This window comes from Buteo buteo, chromosome 13, assembly GCF_964188355.1.
Source record: "Buteo buteo chromosome 13, bButBut1.hap1.1, whole genome shotgun sequence".
Classification (NCBI taxonomy): Eukaryota; Metazoa; Chordata; class Aves; order Accipitriformes; family Accipitridae; genus Buteo; species Buteo buteo.
Genome location: NC_134183.1, coordinates 11,196,363 through 11,217,471, shown reverse-complemented (window position 1 = coordinate 11,217,471; position 21,109 = coordinate 11,196,363). Strand labels below are relative to the sequence as shown.

The following is a 21,109-nucleotide window of genomic DNA, read 5'->3' as shown; positions in this document are numbered from 1 at the left end:
GCGCGGTAGGACGGCACCTCCTGGCTCTTCCCAAACATGTGCTGGGGTTATCACTCAAGGAAAACATTATTCCCGGTTAATGGAGATGTTGCAGAAACCACAGTTTGACAGCATAGGTTTGTTGTTAAGCTCCTAAATAATGTGGTCGAACTGATGGGTGTAAATGGTTACGGGTTAAGTTTTTTGAGCACAGTGCGAGGATGGCGGAAGGAACCCGAACAGTGCTGAGATCAGAGCAAGCACCCACCAGCCCTTGCTGTTGGCTAAACACTCGCTGCACGGGGTGGTGTGTGTTTGCCGAGGTTTCTTCTGAAGAAACTCAACGCCCGCAAATAAGCACCGCGAGTGGAAAGCGATGGCGAGGGGCTGTCCCTTGTGTGCTGGACATGCAAAATTGATTTTACATGATCTGGCCTCTTTGGAGAGGAGTGGCTGTTCTAAGGATGGAGAGCTGTGCTAGTGCCTGGCTAAGTTTTCCTGAAGCCAGGGGAGTCCAGGCTGGTGCAAAGCTGCTGGGGCTGGCTCGTGACACTCGGTCCCATGATGGGAAGGGGACCAAAGTGTCCCGAGAGTGCTGGTGAGCGCAGAGCGTGCACGAAGGCACTTTCATTGCCTCTTTTGGGAGTTGCCGCTTCCTCTTGCGTGGCCAGGTGGGGAAGGGGGATGCATGGGAGGGGACGGAGAGGGGGGGATGCACAGAAGGGGATGGGGAGGGGGATGCATGGCACTGCTGCTGGGAAGCCTTGTGCAGTCCACAGGAGGTTGCTTGGTGCTGACTGTTGCTTTTTCTTCTTCCTTTTTTTCAGACAGAAATTGCTAAAAGACTGAATACGATTTTAGCCCAGATCATGCCTTTTCTGTCACAAGAGGTAAGGACTTTTTAACGCCCCAGATGGGAGATGCTGCTTCTCCTGGGGGTCTCCCCAGGAAGGTAGTGCTGTGCCCCTTGGCGGGGAGGGGGATGTCCCATGAGAGGGGCACAGACCTGGTCCCACCAAACCCATATTTAGGGGGAGTGGGGCTGCTTTGGGGTGCCCTGTGAGAAATGAGGCTCAGATCCTGTGTGCGCATTGCAAAACCCTTGGGGTGGGGGAGAGCCAGACCCCATGAGGGGCTTTGCTCAGCTGTAGAAGTCTGTGCCGAGCCTGTGAAGCAAAAAAGGCTGTGAGGGGCTGCTCCAGCTTCCCCTGCACGCCGTGGTCCATAGAGCAGGGACGTGTGCCCAGGCTGCTGCTCCCATGAGCAAAATATAGATAAAAAAACTAGGGGTGACCAGCTCCAGGGAGGGGGGTCCCAACTTGGCTCGGTGCCCCCGTGCCCGGCTCTGACCTGGCCATGCCCCTCTGTCCCTGCAGCACCAACAGCAAGTCGCACAGGCTGTTGAGCGTGCCAAGCAAGTGACAATGACGGAGTTGAATGCTATCATCGGGGTACGTGGACTTCCCAATCTGCCTCTCACCGTGTGTATACCCCTTTTATTCCTATCATTTACCATAACCAGAGGCAATCCTGCGCTCAGCCGGGGTTAAAGAAGGGCGACTCGCAGCCCCCCGGCCATCCTGCGGCCCCCCCAAACCACCAAAACTCCCCCAATCTGGCATTGAGCGAGACGGGGGGGTGGCAGCCACTGCTTGGGCAGCCCAGTCCCCCTCCTTGGGCACTAATGCACCACTAGGAGCCTCTGCCAGCCAAATTGGATGTTTTCCATGAGACTGGGGAGTGTTTGGGGAGCGGAGCGGGGCCGGGTGCCCGGCAGCCCTCCTGGAGCCCCCTGAGCCCAGGCATGTCTCTGCGTGTGCTGTTGATGTGAAATGTGCTGTAAACTTGACGGAGTTGTTGTTCCATGCATTGACTTACCCGCTCCCGTCTTACCAGGCTCTCTCTCTCAGATCTTGGGTGTTTTTTAAGACTTAACGTTTTTTTATTGTCTCTTTAATTGATGTAACGGTCTCAGTCCTGCAGCAAACCTGCTCTCTGTTGGAGCTTCCTTAACCCTGGAACATCGGCATCCCCAACCAGTGTCCCGGGGAGGTGGCTCCAGAGCTCTTCTGGGTTTTGGTGTTTGTTTTCCAAAAAATACTGATTTTTAATTTATTTTATTTTTTGAGTAACTATTTCCACTTCTTTCTTAAGCTACAAGGATCTTTGCGATTCTCTGTGTTTAACTTGCTTTTATATACATTTTTCTGGTTTTATGGGTAGCACTAAGTGTAGAAATGTGCTCCAGGCTCCTGCAGCCCTTGGGACTTAGGAAAGCCTCGGCTGCAGCAGGATCCCTCGTGGTGGGGCTGGTGCGGCGGTGGCACTCGGGAAGGGGTCTGGCCACGGGACCGCGTCTCGTTGGGTCCGTGCCGGGGTGGCAGGCAGCAGCGGCATGCAGCTGCCTGGCCTCCTGCCTGCCGCTGCCTGCACCTCGCACCTTCCCAGCGGGCTGGGAGGTGAGCTGGTGGATCCGTGTCAGAGACAGAAAGTGAGGGAGATGCTCGGCTTTGATGAGCTGCTTTAAGTCACAGCCAGGAGCCCAGGCAGCTAGAGGCAGATATCGGAATTCAATTAAGGTAAATGAGCGGGGCCCGTGACCCCCATTTTCAAGGTAATTGCTTCCTCGGATCAGAGCGAGTGTCATCCCGTCGTTAGGCAGCCAGGCATTTAATCGCTTTGCCTGACGAACTTTCAGGAGGCAGGAGTTATGGGCAGCCGGGGGAGCGTGGGGCTCATCTGGGCGGGCGGCGGGGACCATCTCCTCCCAGTGCGCCTCGTCGAGGGAGGGGACCCGGGGCGGCAGCCGGCGGGAGGGTGGGGAGCGATGCCCTGCGCTTCCATGGCTGAAGAGGAGGGTAGAGCTTGTCTCCGACGCTCTGGGCAGATGTGGAGCTGTTTTGGGTCGCGGGTCCGTGCTGCTTGGTGGCTGCTGCACCTGCCCCGGTGCCCCCCCGAGACATGAAACCGAGAGGGTTTTGTTGGGTTTTTTTTTTTGTTTTGTTGGGGTTTTTTTTGTTTCCCCAGCAAACAGGATTTCTCCCCTTTGCATGCAGCGGTTTGTTATTGTAGGGTTGCTCATGTGGGGCAGATCGCTTGTGTTTGTTTGCTCTTCTCGAGTGGAAGAGGGCAGCGCAGTGGGGCGTGCGCGGACCCCCACCCTCTGTGTCCCACGGGGATGCACTGCTGGGGCGGGGGGCCCGCGTGGCTCTGCTGTCCCCTGCGATGCCTTGCAGTGAGAGAGGGAGATGCTATTTATAAACTGCACCAGCGTCTTGGTGCAGGTGCCACAAACAAAATCAACACACACAAAAAACCCGCACCAAATCATTAAAACCTTCTTTTTTGCCCCTTTTGAGGTCAAGAACTGTTAATTTTATGCATCTAGGCCATTGTCTCACAGTTCCTCTGCTTCAGGCTTCTGTGAAATTGAGCCCTTGATTTGGTTATAGCTCTGGAAATGATTAGACTACTTTACTAAATTTAACGCAAGTGGTGAACTTAAGTGGTGAACCATTAAATCGGTTAACAAAGGCATGAAGCATGATGTACATAATCCAATTAAAAACACTCTACATACGAGATATTCCTTGCCAGCCTTTCTCATAAATTGTAACCTCCTTCATATCTTAACCATATTTGTCTGGCACATGCTGAGGGACCCCAGAAGGAAAACATCTCTGTGTCTGCACATCTCCAACCAGCTCCTCTCGCCTGGCTCAGACCTGCGGGCTGGGCGACGCTGATGTCCCCGCCGTCACCCGGGGCTGGGTTTGCAGTGCCTTTGTCCGCAGCCCCGTGCTGCAGGCTGGTGTCCTGGGCTCTGCAGGGAAGTCGGTCCGGTTTGGAGTCTTGCCAGCAGATGAGAAGCCCCAGTGCAGAATCCTGAGCGGGTCTGATCTTGCCCTTTAGCTTGGGCACGCTGGGGAGGTGTCGGGAGAGTCCCTGGCCCTGGAAGGCTGCCCCAAGTCCTCGCACGTACCGCACTGTGTGCGTGGCTTTGGCGGGCAGGACCCTGATCCCGCTCAGAGGCGAGCACCCCGTCTCGTCCTTGCTGCCGGCGGAGGCGTGGGGCACCTGGCTGCAGGCGCAGGGGTGTTTTTTGGGTGGTGAAGGTGGCAAAAGAGCTCCTGCGGCTTGCCCTCCCCCAGGTTATTTGCAACAAGTCTCCACGTGATGTATTTTTGAAAAACAACCTTTTTCAGGGAAGGGAATAAGGGGCAGGGGAGGGAAGGTGGGCTTTTCAGCGGAGAAGATGCCAAGTGAGCGGCATTGCTGAGCTCTGCTGCATCCCTCTGTGCTGTGGAGTCCCAGGTGGGTTTTATCCCTCTCCGTGGAGTCTCCAGGATGTGATTCCCGAGCGCTGCGCAGGAGGGACCTGCATCGACCACTCCCTGGGCCGACACGCACAAGCATGGTGGAGCGATACGGCCAGGACGGACGGCGGAGACGGCCGTGGGAGCTGCTAGCAGAGCCTGGGGATCCTCCAGCACCCACGCGGGCGCCCTCACCTGCAGCGGGGACGGGTGCTGGGCTCGTTGGCTTGTCATCGTCTTGCCACAGGAGTGACCTGCCTGGGGCATGGCTCCTTCCAGCCGTGCCAGGATAGAGGTCTGCAGCCCCGAGGTGTGATCTTCGTTGCCCTGTGGAGCTATGGGCAGCCGAGCTGGACAGAGGCACGAGGCTCCAAACCAGAGCTGCCTGGCGAGGAGACTTTCCAAATGGATTCTGCTCACCGGTTCCTGCCTGCCAAAGGGGAGAAAACCACCTTTAAATGTTATCTCGGGCCACAGTGGGATGTTTTGTCTTGACGTTTGTTTCCACCTGCCCTGTGCTGGAGCAGGGCTGCTGCAGGGGGGCTCAGACCCTGCGGGGCCAGTCCCCTGCAGCTCACTGGGGCGTTGGATGGATGTATTTGCTGGCAGTGTTTAAAAAAACCCAACCAACCAAAAAAAAAAAAAAAAAAAGGAAGAAACCAGCAGTCTTCTGCTCCACTGGAGGGTGAGGCTCAGGGTGGTGATTCTTCCTGCCTTCCCTGCTCTGCCCTGACTGGGTGCTGCTACAGTTGCTCATGGTAGAGCTATGTTTTTTCCTGGGACCGTGCCAAGGCTGTGACCCCTATCGATGCCACTGGGCTGGAGTGTTGCTGCGTGGACCCAGGTTGCCCATGAGACCGTGCCCCCGCTTCTCTGGGGCTCGTGCTGCTGCAGGGGATTGTCACCCCGGAGTGGAAAGCTACCAGGAGGAGCATTATGCAGCGCAGATATTTCTGGAAGTCAGAGATTGCTGAGGATAAAGCATCGGATCTTTGTTCATCCCAGCCCCATGGTCATGGGCCCTGCTGGAAAGCTTGTAGGAGAGGAGTCTACTGTGCTGGAAAACCATCAGGGGCTGTTCTCCAGGGTGATGCTCTGATATAATGGCCAGCTCTGCCTCTCACTTAAATGGGTGGAAATCACATGAGACTGGGACTGTAAAGAGCCTCATTGATTTCAGCAAGAGCTGAGGCTCTGTTCCCCTTGCTTTGGTGTCGGAGGAATTGATCTCTGTACGTGTGTGTGGCGAGGAGGCAGGGACTGTGCTCCGTGCTGCCGAGGGACACACCAGCACGGTGCTGGCACCATCCGGCAGAGCCCCTGGCGCTGGGGACCCCCCTTCGTCCTGCCGGCAAGCTCTCCTTGCACTACTGCCTTGCATGCGTGGGTTTGAGGATGCCTCCTCAAATGGTGGTCCTGAGGATGCTTCCCCCTCTCTGCCCCGTGGATGGAGCAGCCCAGCAGAAGCCAAAAGCTCCTTCTTTTGAGGACACAATGATTTATGCTTTTCCTATAACAGCACTGCAGAGGCCTAATTGCCTTCTCGATTTGGCTTCTGCCACAGCTGAGACCTCTGCGCTGCCTGGAAGAAGCTGCGTTTTAAGATAATGCATCTCCTCTGCCTGAAACTGCGGCCACCGCCTTTCAGATCTGACCCCAGCTTGCATCCTGGGTTGGGGATTTCCCTCTCCCCTCGCACAAGGCTTAGAAACCAGAGCCTGGCAGGTGTGGGTCGCCCACCCGTTTTCCCCGCACCCAGCTCTGCCCCGGGCAGCGAGAGGCTGCTCCGTCCCGCTGTGCCCATCGGCATGTGACAGCAAGTCACCCCTTCCTGCTACCCCCTAAAATAGGTCCTTCAGTCGGGACGTGGGTGGAACCTGTGTTTCCCCTGAAGACATGGCCTCGGTGGGGGGGGGGGTTGTTCCGAAAAGCTGCATCCTGGCTCCTGCTGCAGGGGCTGGGGGGGGGTGTTTGCAGGGTGCCCTCAGCCTCGCTGGGGCTGTGGGGCTGTATGCACGGCTTTGCAGCAGAGCTGCGTGGGGGAGCTGGCAGCACGGGGAGGGGGGGGCTGCAGGCTGGAGGGCACCAGCCTTGCTTGAGGGCAGGAGAAAAACTTTTCAAGTGCACCTCCCGTGCGCAGCGGGGTCGAACGGTGCCCTCTGTGGAGCTGAGTGCAGGACCCCTTAGGTTAAACCCACTTCTGCTTTCCCGGTGTGTTTTGTGAGCTGTGGGCTGTATCACAGTGACCGGTGCTGCCCTGTTGGGCTGTCCCAGGGTGTCACACACCCCCCCCCCCAATTCGGGCTGTGTTGGGGTCCCCCAAGTGCTGCAGAGCATGAGCCTGGTTCGGGGGCAGCCGGGTGCATCCCCTTGCAGTGCTGGGGGAGATGTGCTGGAAATTTCCTTGATGGAAGTGTTGGAAAGGTAGGGTCCCCCGTACCTGGGAGGTATTTTTGGTGTGTTCCTGCTGCTGGGAATTGAGCTGAGCTGTGCTGCGATGCAGCCCCTGGCTGTCACCGTGCAGGGCTGGGACTGAGCCCCTCTGAACCTTGCAGGAAGGGTCCTCGCCTGCTTTCCATCTGTGCCCCTCGGATGGGGTGTGGGTCGGTGGTATGTCCGCTCACCGTGCCGTGGGATCCTCCTCCACGCACAGCCCGGCTTGCTAGAAAGCTGCCCGCTCTGGTGACAGCTTCTGTTGTGCTTGGTGGCACCAGAGAGGGAGAAAATCTGATCCGAGCTTGATGCAGGCACCCGGAGGAGGTGTGGGGGGCTCCGCTGCGGCTCAGGTGTCCCCCCACCCCAGCCCGTGATTCCTACTGGAAGGCAGTTGCCCAAATGCAGCTTTCACTGGCAGCTAATAGGGTGTTGCTGGAGGCGGCCACGGGTGCAGGCAGGAGGGTCGGAAACGCGAGCGCCAGCTCCGAGACCCTCCTGGCTGGACCGCTGCTGTCCTTGGGGCGGAGGAGCCGCAGGAGTGGTGGCCTGGGGCTCTTGGAAGTGACACCACCGAGGACAGACTGTTGACTGATAGCAACTCGGATCTCGACTTGTTTTCTTCAAGTTTGTACTTGAAATAGAAATGCAGGGGATGTGTTTGGTTTTCCCTTCCTCTCCCCAAAGCTGTAGTTCAGGTTTTTTTCCAGCTAAAGACAAGCGGGCAATTCCCCCACGGGTGGATGCGTGCGTGTTGGGATGGCCAAGGCTCACGGCTCCCCGAAGCCCTGGGGAGGTGGGGAGCAGCTGGGGGGCTGTGCATCCCCCCCGGCCGGGCTGGAGCTGCCTGCCTTGCCCGCTGGGGGTGTGGGTGGTGATGCCCGGCCCCACGGCTTGGGGAGAGGGTGCACCCGCGGTTCGGCCAGCCCTATCCCCAGTGCAGGGGACATCCAGCTGATGTCGGAGGGGGCTGGGAGCAGTGGGGTGGCAGGATGGGGCCAAAGTGCTGTGTGGGCGGTTTTCTTCTCACATTCAAGCACCTTAAAGCTGGTCCTGAGCAAATAAGCAAAACTTCTTTTTTCTGAGGTGTCCTGGGAGGATCCTGGATGCTTGAATTTTCTCTCTCTCTGATCTGGTTTAGCAGCTGGCACTCTAGCCAGAGCCGTTTTCTGCGTCCTGGTATTTTTTTTTATTTTTTTTTTTTTCTTATATCTACTGAAAAGCAAAACTTGCTAAGCCTGCAGCGATGATGTGAATTACCTGGAATTATGGATGACGCTCACAGTCTGGCCCAAGGTGTGTGTGCCATGCATGCACTCGTGCCACCCAGCCGTGTCGTAGACGGCTGCGGCGGGGATCACCCCCAGGGCCATACACAGGACACCCTCCGTCTCTCCTGCTAACTGGGGCTTCTCCTTCCAGGCAGCCGAGCGGGGCAGCTCCCCAGGGCATCACCTCGCCGCCCTCCCGGCATGAAGCGGGGCATGCCCCTTCCCGGCACTGCTCCCACCGCTCGATGCCTCGAAATGCCCCCCCTGGTCCCGCTGCCCCCTCCCCGGCTCACTGGTGGTTTCATTGCAGCAGCAGCAGCTCCAGGCTCAGCACCTCTCCCACGCCGCCCATGGACCCCCGGTCCAGCTGCCGCCGCACCCCTCGGGCCTCCAGCCGCCGGGCATCCCGCCGGTCACCGGCAGCAGCTCAGGGCTGCTGGCTCTCGGTGCCCTGGGGAGCCAGGCACACCTCGCCGTCAAGGATGAGAAAAACCATCACGACCTGGACCACAGAGGTGAGAGCGAGGGGCCGGGTCGATGCAGTCCTCGGGGGCTGCCCGTCGCTGCATCCCTTGGTGCTAGAAATGCCCTGGTCCAGGCATGGCTCTGCTCCCACCGCCCCGTCCCTCGGGGTAGCGGGCTTCAGGGGGTGGGCTTGTGCCTTTAGGGATGCGGCTTTCCCTACATGATGCTCAAGCTCCTTAAATCAGCCTCGGTGGCCGAGGGAGATGCTGCCGCTCTTGCGGGATGTTCCCAGTGGCAGCTTCCAGGCGATCCCAGAGCTTTCCCTTTTCTTGTTCGCTGGGGTCGAGATGCTCTTTGGGAGCAGCTGAGGGATGGTGGGGGTCTTCAGGTGGCAGGGGAGGTGGGGACCTGCCTCCGGACTGCTCCTTTCTTTGCTCATTTAGGGTAGGGAGTGCAAATCACCCCAAGAAATGACACCGGCAGGTTGACCTCTGTTGGGTTGAGTTGCTCACTTTTCCCTGAGTTCGCATGCAGGTTTTAGTCCTAGCAGGCTTTGATGGAGTCTTGCCGCAAATCCTGCGTCCCCATTCAGCCGTGCCTTAAAGGCAAAGCAGCCTTCCTCCTCCTCCTCCTTTCCATTGCTGTCAGAGACTTTTGATGGTCTGGAAACCAGCAACATTCACTAGCAAACTTGCTGGTTTTTCTTATTGTTAGTGATAAGACAATGTTTTAGAAGATAAAATGATGCATGAGTTTGGTTGCAAACCAACAGTGTTGAAGATTTTCCTCACAAACCCCCCTGCCCATTAACACATGAAGATCTGAGATCTTTCCCCTTAATACACCGGTTTGCATGGCAGTTATCCGACAGCCTCACAAAGTTGTTGGGCTCTGTTGCCGGTGGATTTGGGGTGTTTTTCCTCCATGTGAAAGCCAGTGAGAAAAAACTATTGGTAGCAATTTTCCAATTACATTAATTTTTCTGCATGGATTCAAATTGCCAGGACGTCCCAGGGAAAAGGGGCTGTTTGTGTACAAATTAATGGCTAAACCACATCCTGCCTGCGTGGCTGTGGAGACGGGCCGTCGGGACCTTCTCCTGGGTTTGTGACTTTGGTCACAAGAGCCTTAGGCTGGTGTCATTGCTTTTGCATTTCAGGGCATTTCCCCTTTCCTCTATGTGTTTTGCCAAATAAATCACATCAACAAAAAGAAAGGGGCAGGAGGCAGCAGGAGCCGGATGGACAAGGGACAGGAATTTTAAAGCAAGCCAAAGACAGACCAGATAGGTTTTGAGTTAAGGCAGGAGACCATACAATGAGGACCTTCTAGAGTTATTTTTCTGTTTTAAGACTTAGCCTAACTTGCTTTATTTTTCTGTCTTCTCTTTACTTTGCCTGTGACCTCGCCTCTGACACCGGCTTCTTCTAAAAGAGCGAGACTCAAGTGCAGTAAGTCCCGTTACCTCCTTTTTTTTCCCTCAGTTTCTGGTGGCTGCATGTTTTTGTTTTATCTATTGTCTTAAAAAACAGACTTCTGGGAGTGAGCTCCAGGGATGCCTTTTGCACAGGTCCTATTTAATTAAAAAAAAAAAAAAAAGGGGGGGGGGGGGACAAAAAAAAACCAACCCTGGCTGGAAGAGCTGCTGGGCTCTCGGCTGTGCCGGGGCGAGTAGAGCCGCCTCCTCCGGGCCGGTTATGAGATTTGGTTTAAATCTTTTTGATTGCCGCAGAGCTTCGAGATTCAGTTTCAATTGACTAAGCCCTGTGAATGAGCGCAGTCAAGTCTGCGCAGCTAAAAATCCTTTGGCGATTAGGAAAGCTATTTTATTCCTGATCACTCTTCTATTATCTTGGGTCATCTAATCTGTTGGGATGGGTTTGGCTATTACGCTGTGTTAAGTAGGACTTGGAAGGTCAAGCAGTTAACTAACCAGCTAAATAACCGTGGTGGAGGGCAACCGTCACCTCCAGCACGGCTGCTTTTTATTTGTGTCCCTGACACCTCGGTGTTAATAGCAGTGGTTTCGTTCTTGTTTTGGCTGGGTGCAGGGCCTGAGCATGGATGGAGAGGGTGGTGAATATATTTTTTGGTGGGCACAGGCTGGTAGGAGCCTGGTGGGGGGCTGCTCTCCCCATGGAGAGGGGGGGGCTCAGCCTGCACCCCCCACCCCTGGGGTACACAATGCTGCTGTCTCGGGGAAAAGCTGGCAGGACAAAGCCCGGCTGAGCTGCGGCTTTGCAGCGATTTCCTGCCATCCCCGAGCCCACAAATGGGCCTTTTGAGAGCCGGGGGCGGATGGGAAGAAAAGTGCCATTTAAGGGGGGAGAGGGGAATTGGGCATCATTAACCTCCTCCTTCAGCAGGGAGGGGGCCGTCAGAGATGGGAAGGTTCCCGATCTATAAAATAAAATACGGGGTATTCCCTGTGGAGGTTTAATGCGCACGATAATCAGAGTTAGTCATTCATATTTTCCTAGCCTTGCCTGCGCAATAAAAAATATTTAGTTTCTTGGCGGCGGGCCAGCGGCGGGCTGAATGGATCGATGCCTCTAAATGCTTGACATGATTCTCTGGTAGCTGCGAGGTTTTTCAGCATGACTGCCTGAGAAGAAAGACCCCGGTGTTATCCAAAGCTGCTTATTGGGTACCGAGGAGAAACATGAACTGCTTTAGTTCTCCCTTTCAGCTGGGAAAGAAAGGCAGGCAGAGGAGCTTAGGAACATTTCTGCTTAGCAGGGGTGGCAGTCTCTTCTACAAGACATGAAATGATGGTAATTTCTCCTGCTGCTCCGAGAAACTAATTGAAGGGCATCTGCGCAGGGCCGGGGCTGTGCCGCAGGGCGATGCGGGGCCGGGCTTTCTCCGCTGCTCTCGAGGTGGTTTTGCGCTGCCATTTTTGCTCCCAGCGCAGTCCCAGCGTGCGAGGGGTTTTCCGGGGAACGCCAGTGTCTCCTGGGCTTTGCCGCCTGAAGCGAGCACAGAAAGGCCCCCTCTCCGAGCGGAGCTGCACCGCAGGGCGCTGGGCTCTGCCCCTCCCGGTGACGTGGATTTTTCCAGACGTTTTTTGGACAAATGTTTTTTTGGATGCCCTTTGGTTTAGCAGAGCTCAGCTGCTGGTGCGGCTTGGCCGGGCCTGGGATGAAGCGATTCCTTTGCTCCCCTAACGAATGCTGGGAATGGAGCCCCCCAGCTCTGCCGATGCTGGAGGAAGCACCCGTGGGCTCTCGTGGGTGCTAGCCTTTGTGCAAAGCCCTTCCCCTGCCCAGGGCTGGGGTGAAGCTGTGGTGCTCCCCGTGGGGGGCAGAGGAAGGTGGAGATGGGGCTGGTTTAGGGGAGCACAGCTTTTCCCCTCTCTGCATTCACCGGCACCCGCTGGTGGATCCCGGGGGCTGCTGTAATTGCACGCAGCTTCTTCCCAGGGTTTGCCTTTTTAAACAACCACCAGCTCCTCCCTTTTTTCTGCTCTGCTTTTGCAGTAAATGGGCTCAGGTGTCCAGGAGCAGCCTTGCTGGAATGGAGCAGCCGTGGGGGGCTGCCCCGACAGCATCTCCGGGGCTCAAAGCGATGCCCAGTTTGGTGGTCGCCATCCTCCAGCCCAGGCTGGACCCTGTCCCCTGCTCCCTAGCATGGTGGGCTGTGGGGTCTCACCCCACCACTGGGGCTTTGCAGTCTGGGACAGGGCTGGATTTCAGGCTCAGCGCTGGCTGGAGGACTCTTTGCGGCACCTTCTAAGCTGCTGCTCGTGAAGTCCTGTTTCCTTCTGTTTCTGACTTAAAAAGTGTCTTCTGTTATTGCAGAATAACTCCGTTTCACCCTCGGAGAGCCTGAGAGCCAGCGAGAAGCACCGGAGCTCCACGGACTACAGCATTGACTCCAAGAAGCGGAAAGCGGAGGAGAAGGACAGCATGAGCCGATATGTAAGTGGCAGGGACGGTCTGCAGCTGGGTCCAGCGGCTGCCGGGGGGGCTGAGAGCTGCCGGGGGACGCAGCAGCATGAGGCACAGGGCGTGCGGCACGCGTTCAGGTGGGACTTTGGGTGGGAGAAAGCGGGATTTGGGTAATATTTTCCCTAACGCGGTGTGGGTGATGTGTCCTGCTGCGGGGTGGGGGTGGGGGGTTGGCTCCCTGCAGGGCTGCCCCCCACCCCAGGGTTTTGGCACCTCTCCACGGTTTAACTCGGTTTGTGTTTCAGGACAGCGATGGTGACAAGAGCGATGACCTGGTGGTCGACGTCTCCAACGAGGTGAGCCGTGGGGCTGTTTCGGCGGGTTTGCTCCTCTCCCCGCGGCACGGTGGGGATTTGAGGGGTGGGGGGCGATGCCTTAGGGGCCCCCCGGCACCGGCCCAATTCCTGCCTGAAAGAGGAGCCGGAGGGAGCCCTCCCCGCTGCTGGGGGTGCCAATGCTTTCTCCTGTCTCACAGGACCCCGCCACCCCCCGGGTCAGCCCAGCCCACTCCCCCCCGGAGAACGGCATAGACAAAGCCCGTGGGCTGAAGAAGGGGGACGCACCAAACAGCCCGGCCTCGGTCGCCTCCTCCAGCAGCACTCCCTCCTCCAAGACTAAAGACCTGGGCCACGTATGTCCTTTGCTCTGCCGGGGGGGGTCAGGCCCACCGGCCGCTGGTACTCGCCGGGTCTAGGGTCTTGCTGAGCAGGGGCTGCAGGTGCCGGCGGTTGAACCTCATCCTTTCTGTTTTTCATCCCTTCTCCATCCAGAATGACAAATCATCGACGCCCGGGCTCAAGTCGAACACTCCGACGCCGAGGAACGATGCTCCGACCCCAGGGACGAGCAGCACCCCGGGGCTGCGGCCGATGCCCGGCAAGCCAACCGGCATGGACCCCCTGGGTGGGTACCGGTCCCTGGTGCCACCTCTCTGCTGCTGTCCCCAGCACAGCTTCAGTCCGTACCCTCCACTGGGGGCACAGCAGCTTTGGGGGGGGGGTGTCGGGTTTATTGGAGACCTAATCCAGGTCAGGACAGGGCTGCCAGCAGCTCGGGTGGTCCCCGTGCCAGAGGTAGGGTGAGGAGGGAGGTCCAGCCATTGCATCTTCTCCTCTGGGGCGAGTGGGGCTGGACGCTGGTGGGCTCTGTCCCCTGACCGTGTCCCCAACCCTCCCACAGCCTCGGCCCTGCGGACGCCCATCTCCATTGCGGGCTCCTACGCGGCTCCCTTCGCCATGATGGGGCACCATGAGATGAACGGTTCGCTCACCAGCCCCGGCGCCTACGCGGGGCTCCACAACATCCCCCCGCAGATGAGTGCCGCTGCCGCCGCCGCCGCTGCCTATGGCCGGTCGCCAATGGTGAGCTTTGGAGCTGTACGTAGCACTTTTAGCTCCTTTTCTCGCTCCCGGTGGGGTGGTGGGTGCGGGGAGGGTCGGCGGGGGGGTGGAGGGTGAGGGGTGTCCCTGTGTCAGCTGTGAAAGTGGGGCTCCTCACCAGCTGCATTTTGAATCGGCCACCGTCGAGGGGTGCTGGGTGTGGAGATGCCTCCCTGCGGGGTAGAGTGCATGTGCCACTACACTGGGGTTTATCCTTCCCCCTGTGCGTGGAAAGTACCCACTGTACAGCCCCCTCCCCACTACTCTTGCTAAACATTCAATTGCATGCTGTAAGGCAAAACACGGTCAAAACAAGAAGTGCTGCCGTTAATGCAGAGATGGGGGTTTCTGCAGCTGGGGTGCTGGGTATGGGTTGGCTGCTCCTGTCCCCGGGGCCTTGGGAGCAGCATGGGGAGGGTGAGCCTGTCCCACACTGGTCCTTGCAGACCCAAAACCTTTGGCTAATTCTCCAGCCCTTTCTGCCGGGGAAGATAACAATTAGCTGTTGAGCAGCAAGGGAAAAGGAGCCACCGAGTGTCCCCACGCCTGTCCAGGCTCACGGATGGGAAGCTGTTTGCTCACGTGCCCTGCTCGTGTCCAACTTCACCTGTGTCTGCGTGTCTCTTGGCAGGTTGGTTTTGACCCGCACCCGCCCATGAGAGCCCCCGGCCTGCCCTCGAGCCTGGCGTCCATCCCTGGAGGGAAGCCGTAAGTCCCTCTTGGTTTTTTTGTGCACTGCGTGAGGATGAGTGTGCCCGGGAGGGAGATGAGCATGGGGCTTCACCTGGGGCTGGGTCCAGCCAAGCCTCTGGAGAGCAGCTGTGGCCTCTGGTCCCCAGCAAGGCACGACCTGGCAGCCGGGTTGCAATGCCACCCCCGCCCCCCCCCCCTTACGGTGGGTTTGCAGCAAACCTCTGTCTCCGGGGCTGACCCCCTCCCGTTCGCCCTTCCCCGGCAGAGCCTACTCCTTCCACGTGAGCGCCGACGGGCAGATGCAGCCGGTCCCCTTTCCCCACGATGCCCTGGCGGGTCCCGGCATCCCACGGCACGCCCGGCAGATCAACACGCTGAGCCACGGGGAGGTGGTGTGTGCCGTCACCATCAGCAACCCCACCAGGCACGTCTACACTGGGGGCAAGGGGTGCGTGAAGATCTGGGATATCAGCCAGCCAGGCAGCAAGAGCCCCATCTCCCAGCTGGACTGCCTGGTAAGGGGACTTGGGGCAGTGCCGCTGCCTCGCGTGGGAGCTGGAGCCTCCCTGATGCGTGCGCAAGCCAGCAGGATCGCCGCTGGTCCCCAAGTGCACGTCCCCCCTGCTTTCCCCCACTTCTAATGCGGGGAATCATTCTCCGTCCTCCTGCTAACGTCTCTTTCCCCTCCAGAACAGAGATAACTACATCCGCTCCTGCAAACTCCTCCCCGACGGCCGCACGCTGATCGTGGGAGGGGAGGCGAGCACGCTCACCATCTGGGACCTGGCTTCCCCCACGCCCCGCATCAAGGCCGAGCTGACCTCCTCCGCCCCCGCCTGCTACGCCCTGGCCATCAGCCCCGACGCCAAAGTCTGCTTCTCCTGCTGCAGCGACGGCAACATCGCCGTCTGGGACCTGCACAACCAGACGCTCGTCAGGTGAGCCGGCTTTGGCACCCTCGAGCGCGGCAGGAGGGCTGGGAGCACCGAGGGCTGCTCTTCTCCGTAATCGGGGTCTTCCTGGCCGTGTCTTGGCGTGAGGACCTTGGGGATGGTGACGAGCGCTATCTGGCGATGCTTTGGCCCTAAGCGAGCCCAGCGGGTTCGGCCAGGCTGGTGCGCCTTGGCAAAGGATGCTCCCTGGATGGATTTCCAGATGTGCTTGGTGCAGGGAAGCCTCGTAAATGTAGCCTGAGCACCAGCTCCCTTGAAGCAACCTACATGCTTTTTGCTAGCGTTCCCCTTAAAGATTTGCGTTATTTTTTGTTGTTTGAAGGCAATTCCAAGGCCACACAGATGGTGCCAGCTGCATAGATATCTCGCATGACGGTACAAAGTTGTGGACAGGGGGTCTGGACAACACAGTGCGCTCCTGGGACCTGCGGGAAGGGAGGCAGCTCCAGCAGCACGACTTTACCTCCCAGGTAAGAACGGGGTGCCCTCAGCCCCAGGAGCAGGCAACGGCTTGGCCTCGCGCAGCTCCTCGTGGAGACCCCACGCAGGGGTTTATCCCTCCGCAGAAACTGGGGCAGCCTGCTCAGCGCTGGCTCCTGCGTGGGTGTTGGAGGGGGCTTTTCCTGCTGGGAAAATAGCCTGCACAGGCCCCTGTTAGTTCTGTGTGTGGCTGTGCCCACCGCTCTAGGCGTAACCCAAGAGCGTTCAAGACAGTAGGAGCTGTGGGGCTCCCTGGCTCTTGTTTCAGCTCCTTTTTCATCGCTTTTTCATCTGCTGCAAGACTAGGCTGCCATTAAGAAAGTGGTGCTCGCCTAGGGATGCCCATGGGTGTTACAGGCTGGCTCTGGGTGCCCCACAGGTGGGATGGCTGCAGGGCTCAGGCATCTGCCTCCTCCTGCAGACCCTCCCAGAGCCCTTGTCCAGAGGGGCAAAGTTGGGACCTTGTGTCCTCTCAGCAAGTGCAGCAGTCTCCATGGGGCTGGAGCCATCCTGGCATTTGTAGGTCTCGTGCAGCTGCTCCAAGTACATGGATGTGCCTCTCCAGACCCTGCTGCACCTCCTCAGGGCTGGCCAGCAACCTCCACCAATGTCGTATGGCCGGTGAAACTAGACTTGTGTGATCAGGGTCCAGAAAGGCAGCCCCCCAGGCTGATGCCAAGAGGGCATCCCTGCTGCTGACCTCACGGCACTGGCGGATACGACATCCCACCGCATTAACACTCGCCGTCGTGGACCTGGGCATCCAGAAGCCATGCCGCCGCGGTTAGCAACCCATGAATAGCCGTGGCTTAAAGCTTATTTAGTCTCGCCGCCTTCCACGCTGAGTTTTCCACTTCTGGAGGATGCCAGGAAGGTACTTTCTGTCCAAAGACAGAAGTGCTGGCCCTGGAAGAGGCCGTGTCTCATCCAGCAAGAGCCGGGGCTGTGCTGCAGGGGCAGACGCGTCCGCTGGCTCTCAGCTTTGCCGTGCCCACGTTTCAGTGGCTGGGGACACTCGATGATTTAAGAGGACCAGGCTGCGTCCTTCCCTGCCTGTCGGGCTGTATCTCTTCTGAATTGCTGGCCTCGCTGCCAGTGCTGTGGGCAAAGCCATCGCGTTACTAAAATCACCAAGGGGATCGCCCCCAGCTCAGCTCGTGCCCAGGCGATCGGCGTCTCTCTGCGATGAGGAATTGCTGGGGACACCGAGGTGGCTGGTGCCTGCTCGGGCAGGGGGCTGCAGGCAGAGCTGGTGGGTGCAAATCCCCCTCCCTGAGCACCCCTCCGTCCCCCTCCGCAGATCTTCTCGCTGGGATACTGCCCGACGGGCGAGTGGCTGGCGGTGGGAATGGAGAGCAGCAACGTGGAAGTGCTGCACCACACGAAACCCGACAAGTACCAGCTGCACCTCCACGAGAGCTGCGTCCTCTCCCTCAAGTTTGCCTACTGCGGTAAGCGGCTCCGGCCCTAAACTCGGCTCCTTCGGTGACAGCTGGGGACGCGCACGAGGACGGCGGCAGGAAGGGACGATGCGTGGCGCGGTGGCGGGGGGCTGAGCGGGGAGGCTTCCGGCAGGATCCGTCCCGCGGATGGTGCCGTTGGGGTTTATCCCTGTAAAACAATCCTAGTTGCGGTTGCAAATTGCCGCGTCGCAGGAGGCGACCCGATGCCTGGCCCTGGTCGGGTGCGGGGCAGTGGTGGGACTTGTCCCACCAGGAGAGAGGCTGGGATAGCCATCTCTGGGAAATCTCCAGATTTTCCAGTTTCTCCAAAATCTCCAATTTCTGAGGGTAAACAGCCAGAAGCCTCCAGGGCCAGGGAGAGGCCGGTTGCAGGGTCCGGCCGGTGGCTTCGGTGCTGCCGGCCACGGGGCAGGGAGTCGGCAGCGGCAGCTTTCGGCTACTGACGCCGTGTTTCCCGGGTGCAGGTAAATGGTTTGTGAGTACTGGAAAAGACAACCTGCTCAATGCCTGGAGGACGCCCTACGGAGCGAGCATCTTCCAGGTAGGAGGCTGCTTCTCAGGCAGGGCATGGAGGTGGGCAGCGCCTGGAGCCCCCCCTTGGCATCAGCCGGGGGGCTGCCAGCTCTGGGGAGGGGGAAATCATTTTGGGGTGGCTGGATTCGGTACCCAGCGTGTGGGATGTGGTGATGCCACCAACGTGGATGCTGCTCGGTGAAACATGGCTGTGGTAGCCTCATCGGGGAAACCAAACTGATGGTTTTAATTTTTCTCTCTTCCCCGCCCCCCCACTTTCCAGTCCAAGGAATCCTCGTCCGTCTTAAGTTGTGACATTTCAGCGGATGACAAGTACATCGTCACGGGCTCTGGTGACAAGAAGGCCACAGTCTACGAGGTCATCTACTAACCGCGGATTTTATAGCAGGGCTGGCAACTCCCAGCACCGGTGGTGGCAGGACTCGGGCGGCCGGCGGGGAGTGGCCGGGGGCTCGGGGGGGCTGCTGCGGGGCGGCCCCCGGGGCTCGGCTACGGACCGGCACGCTCCAGCGGGGCTCTGCCTCGAGGGCCCAGCGTACAACACACACGGATTTATTTGGAGGTCTGCAAATATGGCACACATTGAAGCCCTAAACAAATTTTTGTTTGGTTTTAGGGTTTTGGGTTTTATTTTGATTTTTTTTTTTTTTTGGTTTTCTGGTTCTTTCCGTCTGCGCTTTGGTGGCACTATAAAGGACTTATTTTTTATTGTGACTTTTTTTTTGTGCATCCTGCATAAGACTTGTGAAAAATGTAAATAATGGACTAGTAAATAGCATTGGAAGGGTGGGGGACCCCTCCCGGTACACTAGTTGTGTATTTTTCGTCTGCTGTAATTGTATTCCACTGATGGTTTTGGTGGTGGCAATTTTTTTTTTTTCCTTACCCTCCCCCGAAGCGTCCGTTGGGACGTGACTTTGCCGTGCAGCGCGTAACCAGGCTGAGCAAAGATGTCCACTGGTGAAAGTTGTTCCTACTGTCGTACCCGTGCGTTGTTCGGTGTGTTAGTGATGGTGGGACGCTGCTGGGACCGCAGGGGACTCGGTCAGATCCTCAGCTACTGACGGGACATCAGCAACACAATCACCTTTTTTTATATATGGATTTTTTTGTGCTCGTATGTTTGAAGAAAAGGGGAAGCCCACGCTGCGGGATCGTCTGCGCAAGCCCTTCTTGGTCTTCGGACAGAAGCAATGAGGAGTGATTTCAAAGAAAGCATAGTAAATTCAGCTCAGGGAGCCACGAAAGATAATAGCAACTTATGTGTTTTGTATTCAAATGAAAGTAAAGAATTAGAATTGATAACCTTTAAAATACAGTTTTTTTAAAAGCAAAGTTTACTAACAAGTAGGGTTTGTGTGTGGTGGGGGGAAGGGGCTGGCTTTGGTAGGGTCCTGTGGGCTATATATGGTCTTGTGTCTTCTGGTATATAGGTTCCGATGAAGCAAACCCCCTCCCCGCACAGGCCTGCGTTTCAGCGTTTTGTACTAAAGGGGAAAAAAAGAAAAAAAAGAAAAAAAAAAGACATAATGGGAAATAAAAGTATTTGTGTAGCAGAAGCGCTCACCCTGTATTGTAGCATATGGAAGAGAATTTTTATACTACATTTTTATGGATTATTTTTTAATTTTTGATTTTAATCTGGTCAAAAATAATAATGCTTAGGGTTCAGGTGAGAACTGCCTGGTTTACAGATGGGGGAGAGGAGGACGAAGCAGAGGTGGTCGGTACCCGGCTGTTCTGGGGCGCACGGTCAGCATCGCATCCTTCTCAGCAGCTGCTCTGGAGCGGGGAGAGACGAGTTGGGGTTGGAAGGAGATCTCATGGGAAATGATTTTTTTTTTTTCCCCATTGAAATAAGAGGTTTTTGAGATTTTTGCCCTTTTCTGTTCAAAAGAAAAATTAAGGGGGATGTCCCAGGCAAATGCTGTCTGTTCTGTGCGGCTCGTTAGTGCTCACGGCTTGCTGCCTTGGCCAGGGAGGAGATGGGATCGATCTTGTGCACTAATTATCCAGCGAAGGAAAAAGCAAGCTCTTTAAAACTGCATTTAGGGAGAGTGGTTCTGAGGGCGGTTTGGCTCAGAAAAATGACTCTGAAAATGCCCCCAGTGCCAATGGACCCACACTGGCGCCTGCTGGGGCGTTCAGCGATGCCCTGCGTGTGTTTCGGGGCTCGTCCCTGGGGCTGGCGCGGATCTGCGCAGGGGCAGCTCTGCCCGTCCCCCTGCACCCCCAGACCTGGGCGCTTGGAGCATCCCCCCTCTTTGCATTGATGGGGGGGTGCCTTGGAAAGGGCTGGGGGGCTTTGAACTGTCCCCATGGCAAACTCCTCCAGCAGTAAGGTCAGCCCTAGATCGTGTCCTGCATGGTCACTGGTTTGCAAGTCGGTGCTTTGTTTTCCTCCCCCCCCCCCCCCCCCCCCCTAAAAAAAAATAGAGGAACTGCATGTACCGGAGCTGGCGGAGGGTTACTGAGTCAGACTTCTCAACTTTACACCAAAGTATGTAGCAGAATATGTACAGCTGTTAATAACTACAACTGGTTTTTGTAAAAAAGGGAGAAAAAAAGAAAAAAAAAGAATAAAAAGCAAATGTAATGAAGCTCAAATGAAAGCAAAGTGTCTATAAACCATTTGATCTCTGAAAACCTGCACTGAGTTGTTAATAAAAGCAAGCAAAGCGAGAGAGGGCCCGTTGTTCCTGTGCGGCGGGGCCGGAGGGCACAGGACGCCCCTCGCCCAGGGACCCCTTCACCCGTGGGAATGACGGCGGAGGTCAGCTGGAGGAGGAACCACGCGCAGGACTGATGGGAGCAGCCGACTGCAGCCCCCAGCCCTCGGCTTCTCCCCGTTCCCCTGGTTGTGGGGGGCTGGCCGTGCCCTCCTGCCCAGGATGTGCTGCCGCGGGACGTGCTCCTTCCTCCTTGGATGTCTCCCCATCACCCTCGGAGCAAGCGAGCCCACTGGCACCCGGGACCCCATCGGTTCTTTTTTCTTTCCGAAGGCATCACCCAGCTGCTTCGTTTCTACTGCTGCAAGCCTGCAGGGAGGACTTAGGGATGCAGAGAAAGGGCTGGGAGCAGGGGACCCTGCACCTCGGGGGGATGCCGAAGCGGGGTGCCAGCCCTCGGGGTGCCCGTGGCTGCAGGCGGAATGCTCACCATGGCTCAGGGATGGGGTCGGGTGGCTCCGAAA

General features: G+C 57.4%; 1 protein-coding gene across 7 annotated transcripts in view; it reads left to right on the top strand.

The window, feature by feature from the left end:
• The window catches only part of TLE3 (TLE family member 3, transcriptional corepressor), a 30,514-nt gene extending 9,952 nt beyond the window's left edge, over window positions 1-20,562 (top strand). The window contains exons 6-21 of one of the 7 annotated variants that reach the window (XM_075044700.1): window positions 807-869; window positions 1,356-1,430; window positions 8,313-8,514; window positions 9,899-9,915; window positions 12,265-12,384; window positions 12,660-12,710; window positions 12,890-13,045; window positions 13,185-13,317; window positions 13,594-13,775; window positions 14,425-14,501; window positions 14,752-15,001; window positions 15,177-15,424; window positions 15,762-15,909; window positions 17,220-17,370; window positions 17,847-17,923; window positions 18,179-20,562. In XM_075044700.1, coding sequence (XP_074900801.1) covers window positions 807-869; window positions 1,356-1,430; window positions 8,313-8,514; window positions 9,899-9,915; window positions 12,265-12,384; window positions 12,660-12,710; window positions 12,890-13,045; window positions 13,185-13,317; window positions 13,594-13,775; window positions 14,425-14,501; window positions 14,752-15,001; window positions 15,177-15,424; window positions 15,762-15,909; window positions 17,220-17,370; window positions 17,847-17,923; window positions 18,179-18,286 — 2,058 coding nt within the window. In that variant the 3' untranslated portion in view covers window positions 18,287-20,562. Of the gene's footprint in view, window positions 1-806; window positions 870-1,355; window positions 1,461-8,309; window positions 8,515-9,898; window positions 9,916-12,264; window positions 12,385-12,659; window positions 12,711-12,889; window positions 13,046-13,184; window positions 13,318-13,593; window positions 13,791-14,424; window positions 14,502-14,751; window positions 15,002-15,176; window positions 15,425-15,761; window positions 15,910-17,219; window positions 17,371-17,846; window positions 17,924-18,178 lie in introns of all 7 variants that reach the window. The other 6 variants (XM_075044698.1, XM_075044699.1, XM_075044697.1 and 3 more) reach the window with 6 other exon arrangements.
• The last annotated feature ends 547 nt before the right edge of the window (window positions 20,563-21,109 follow it).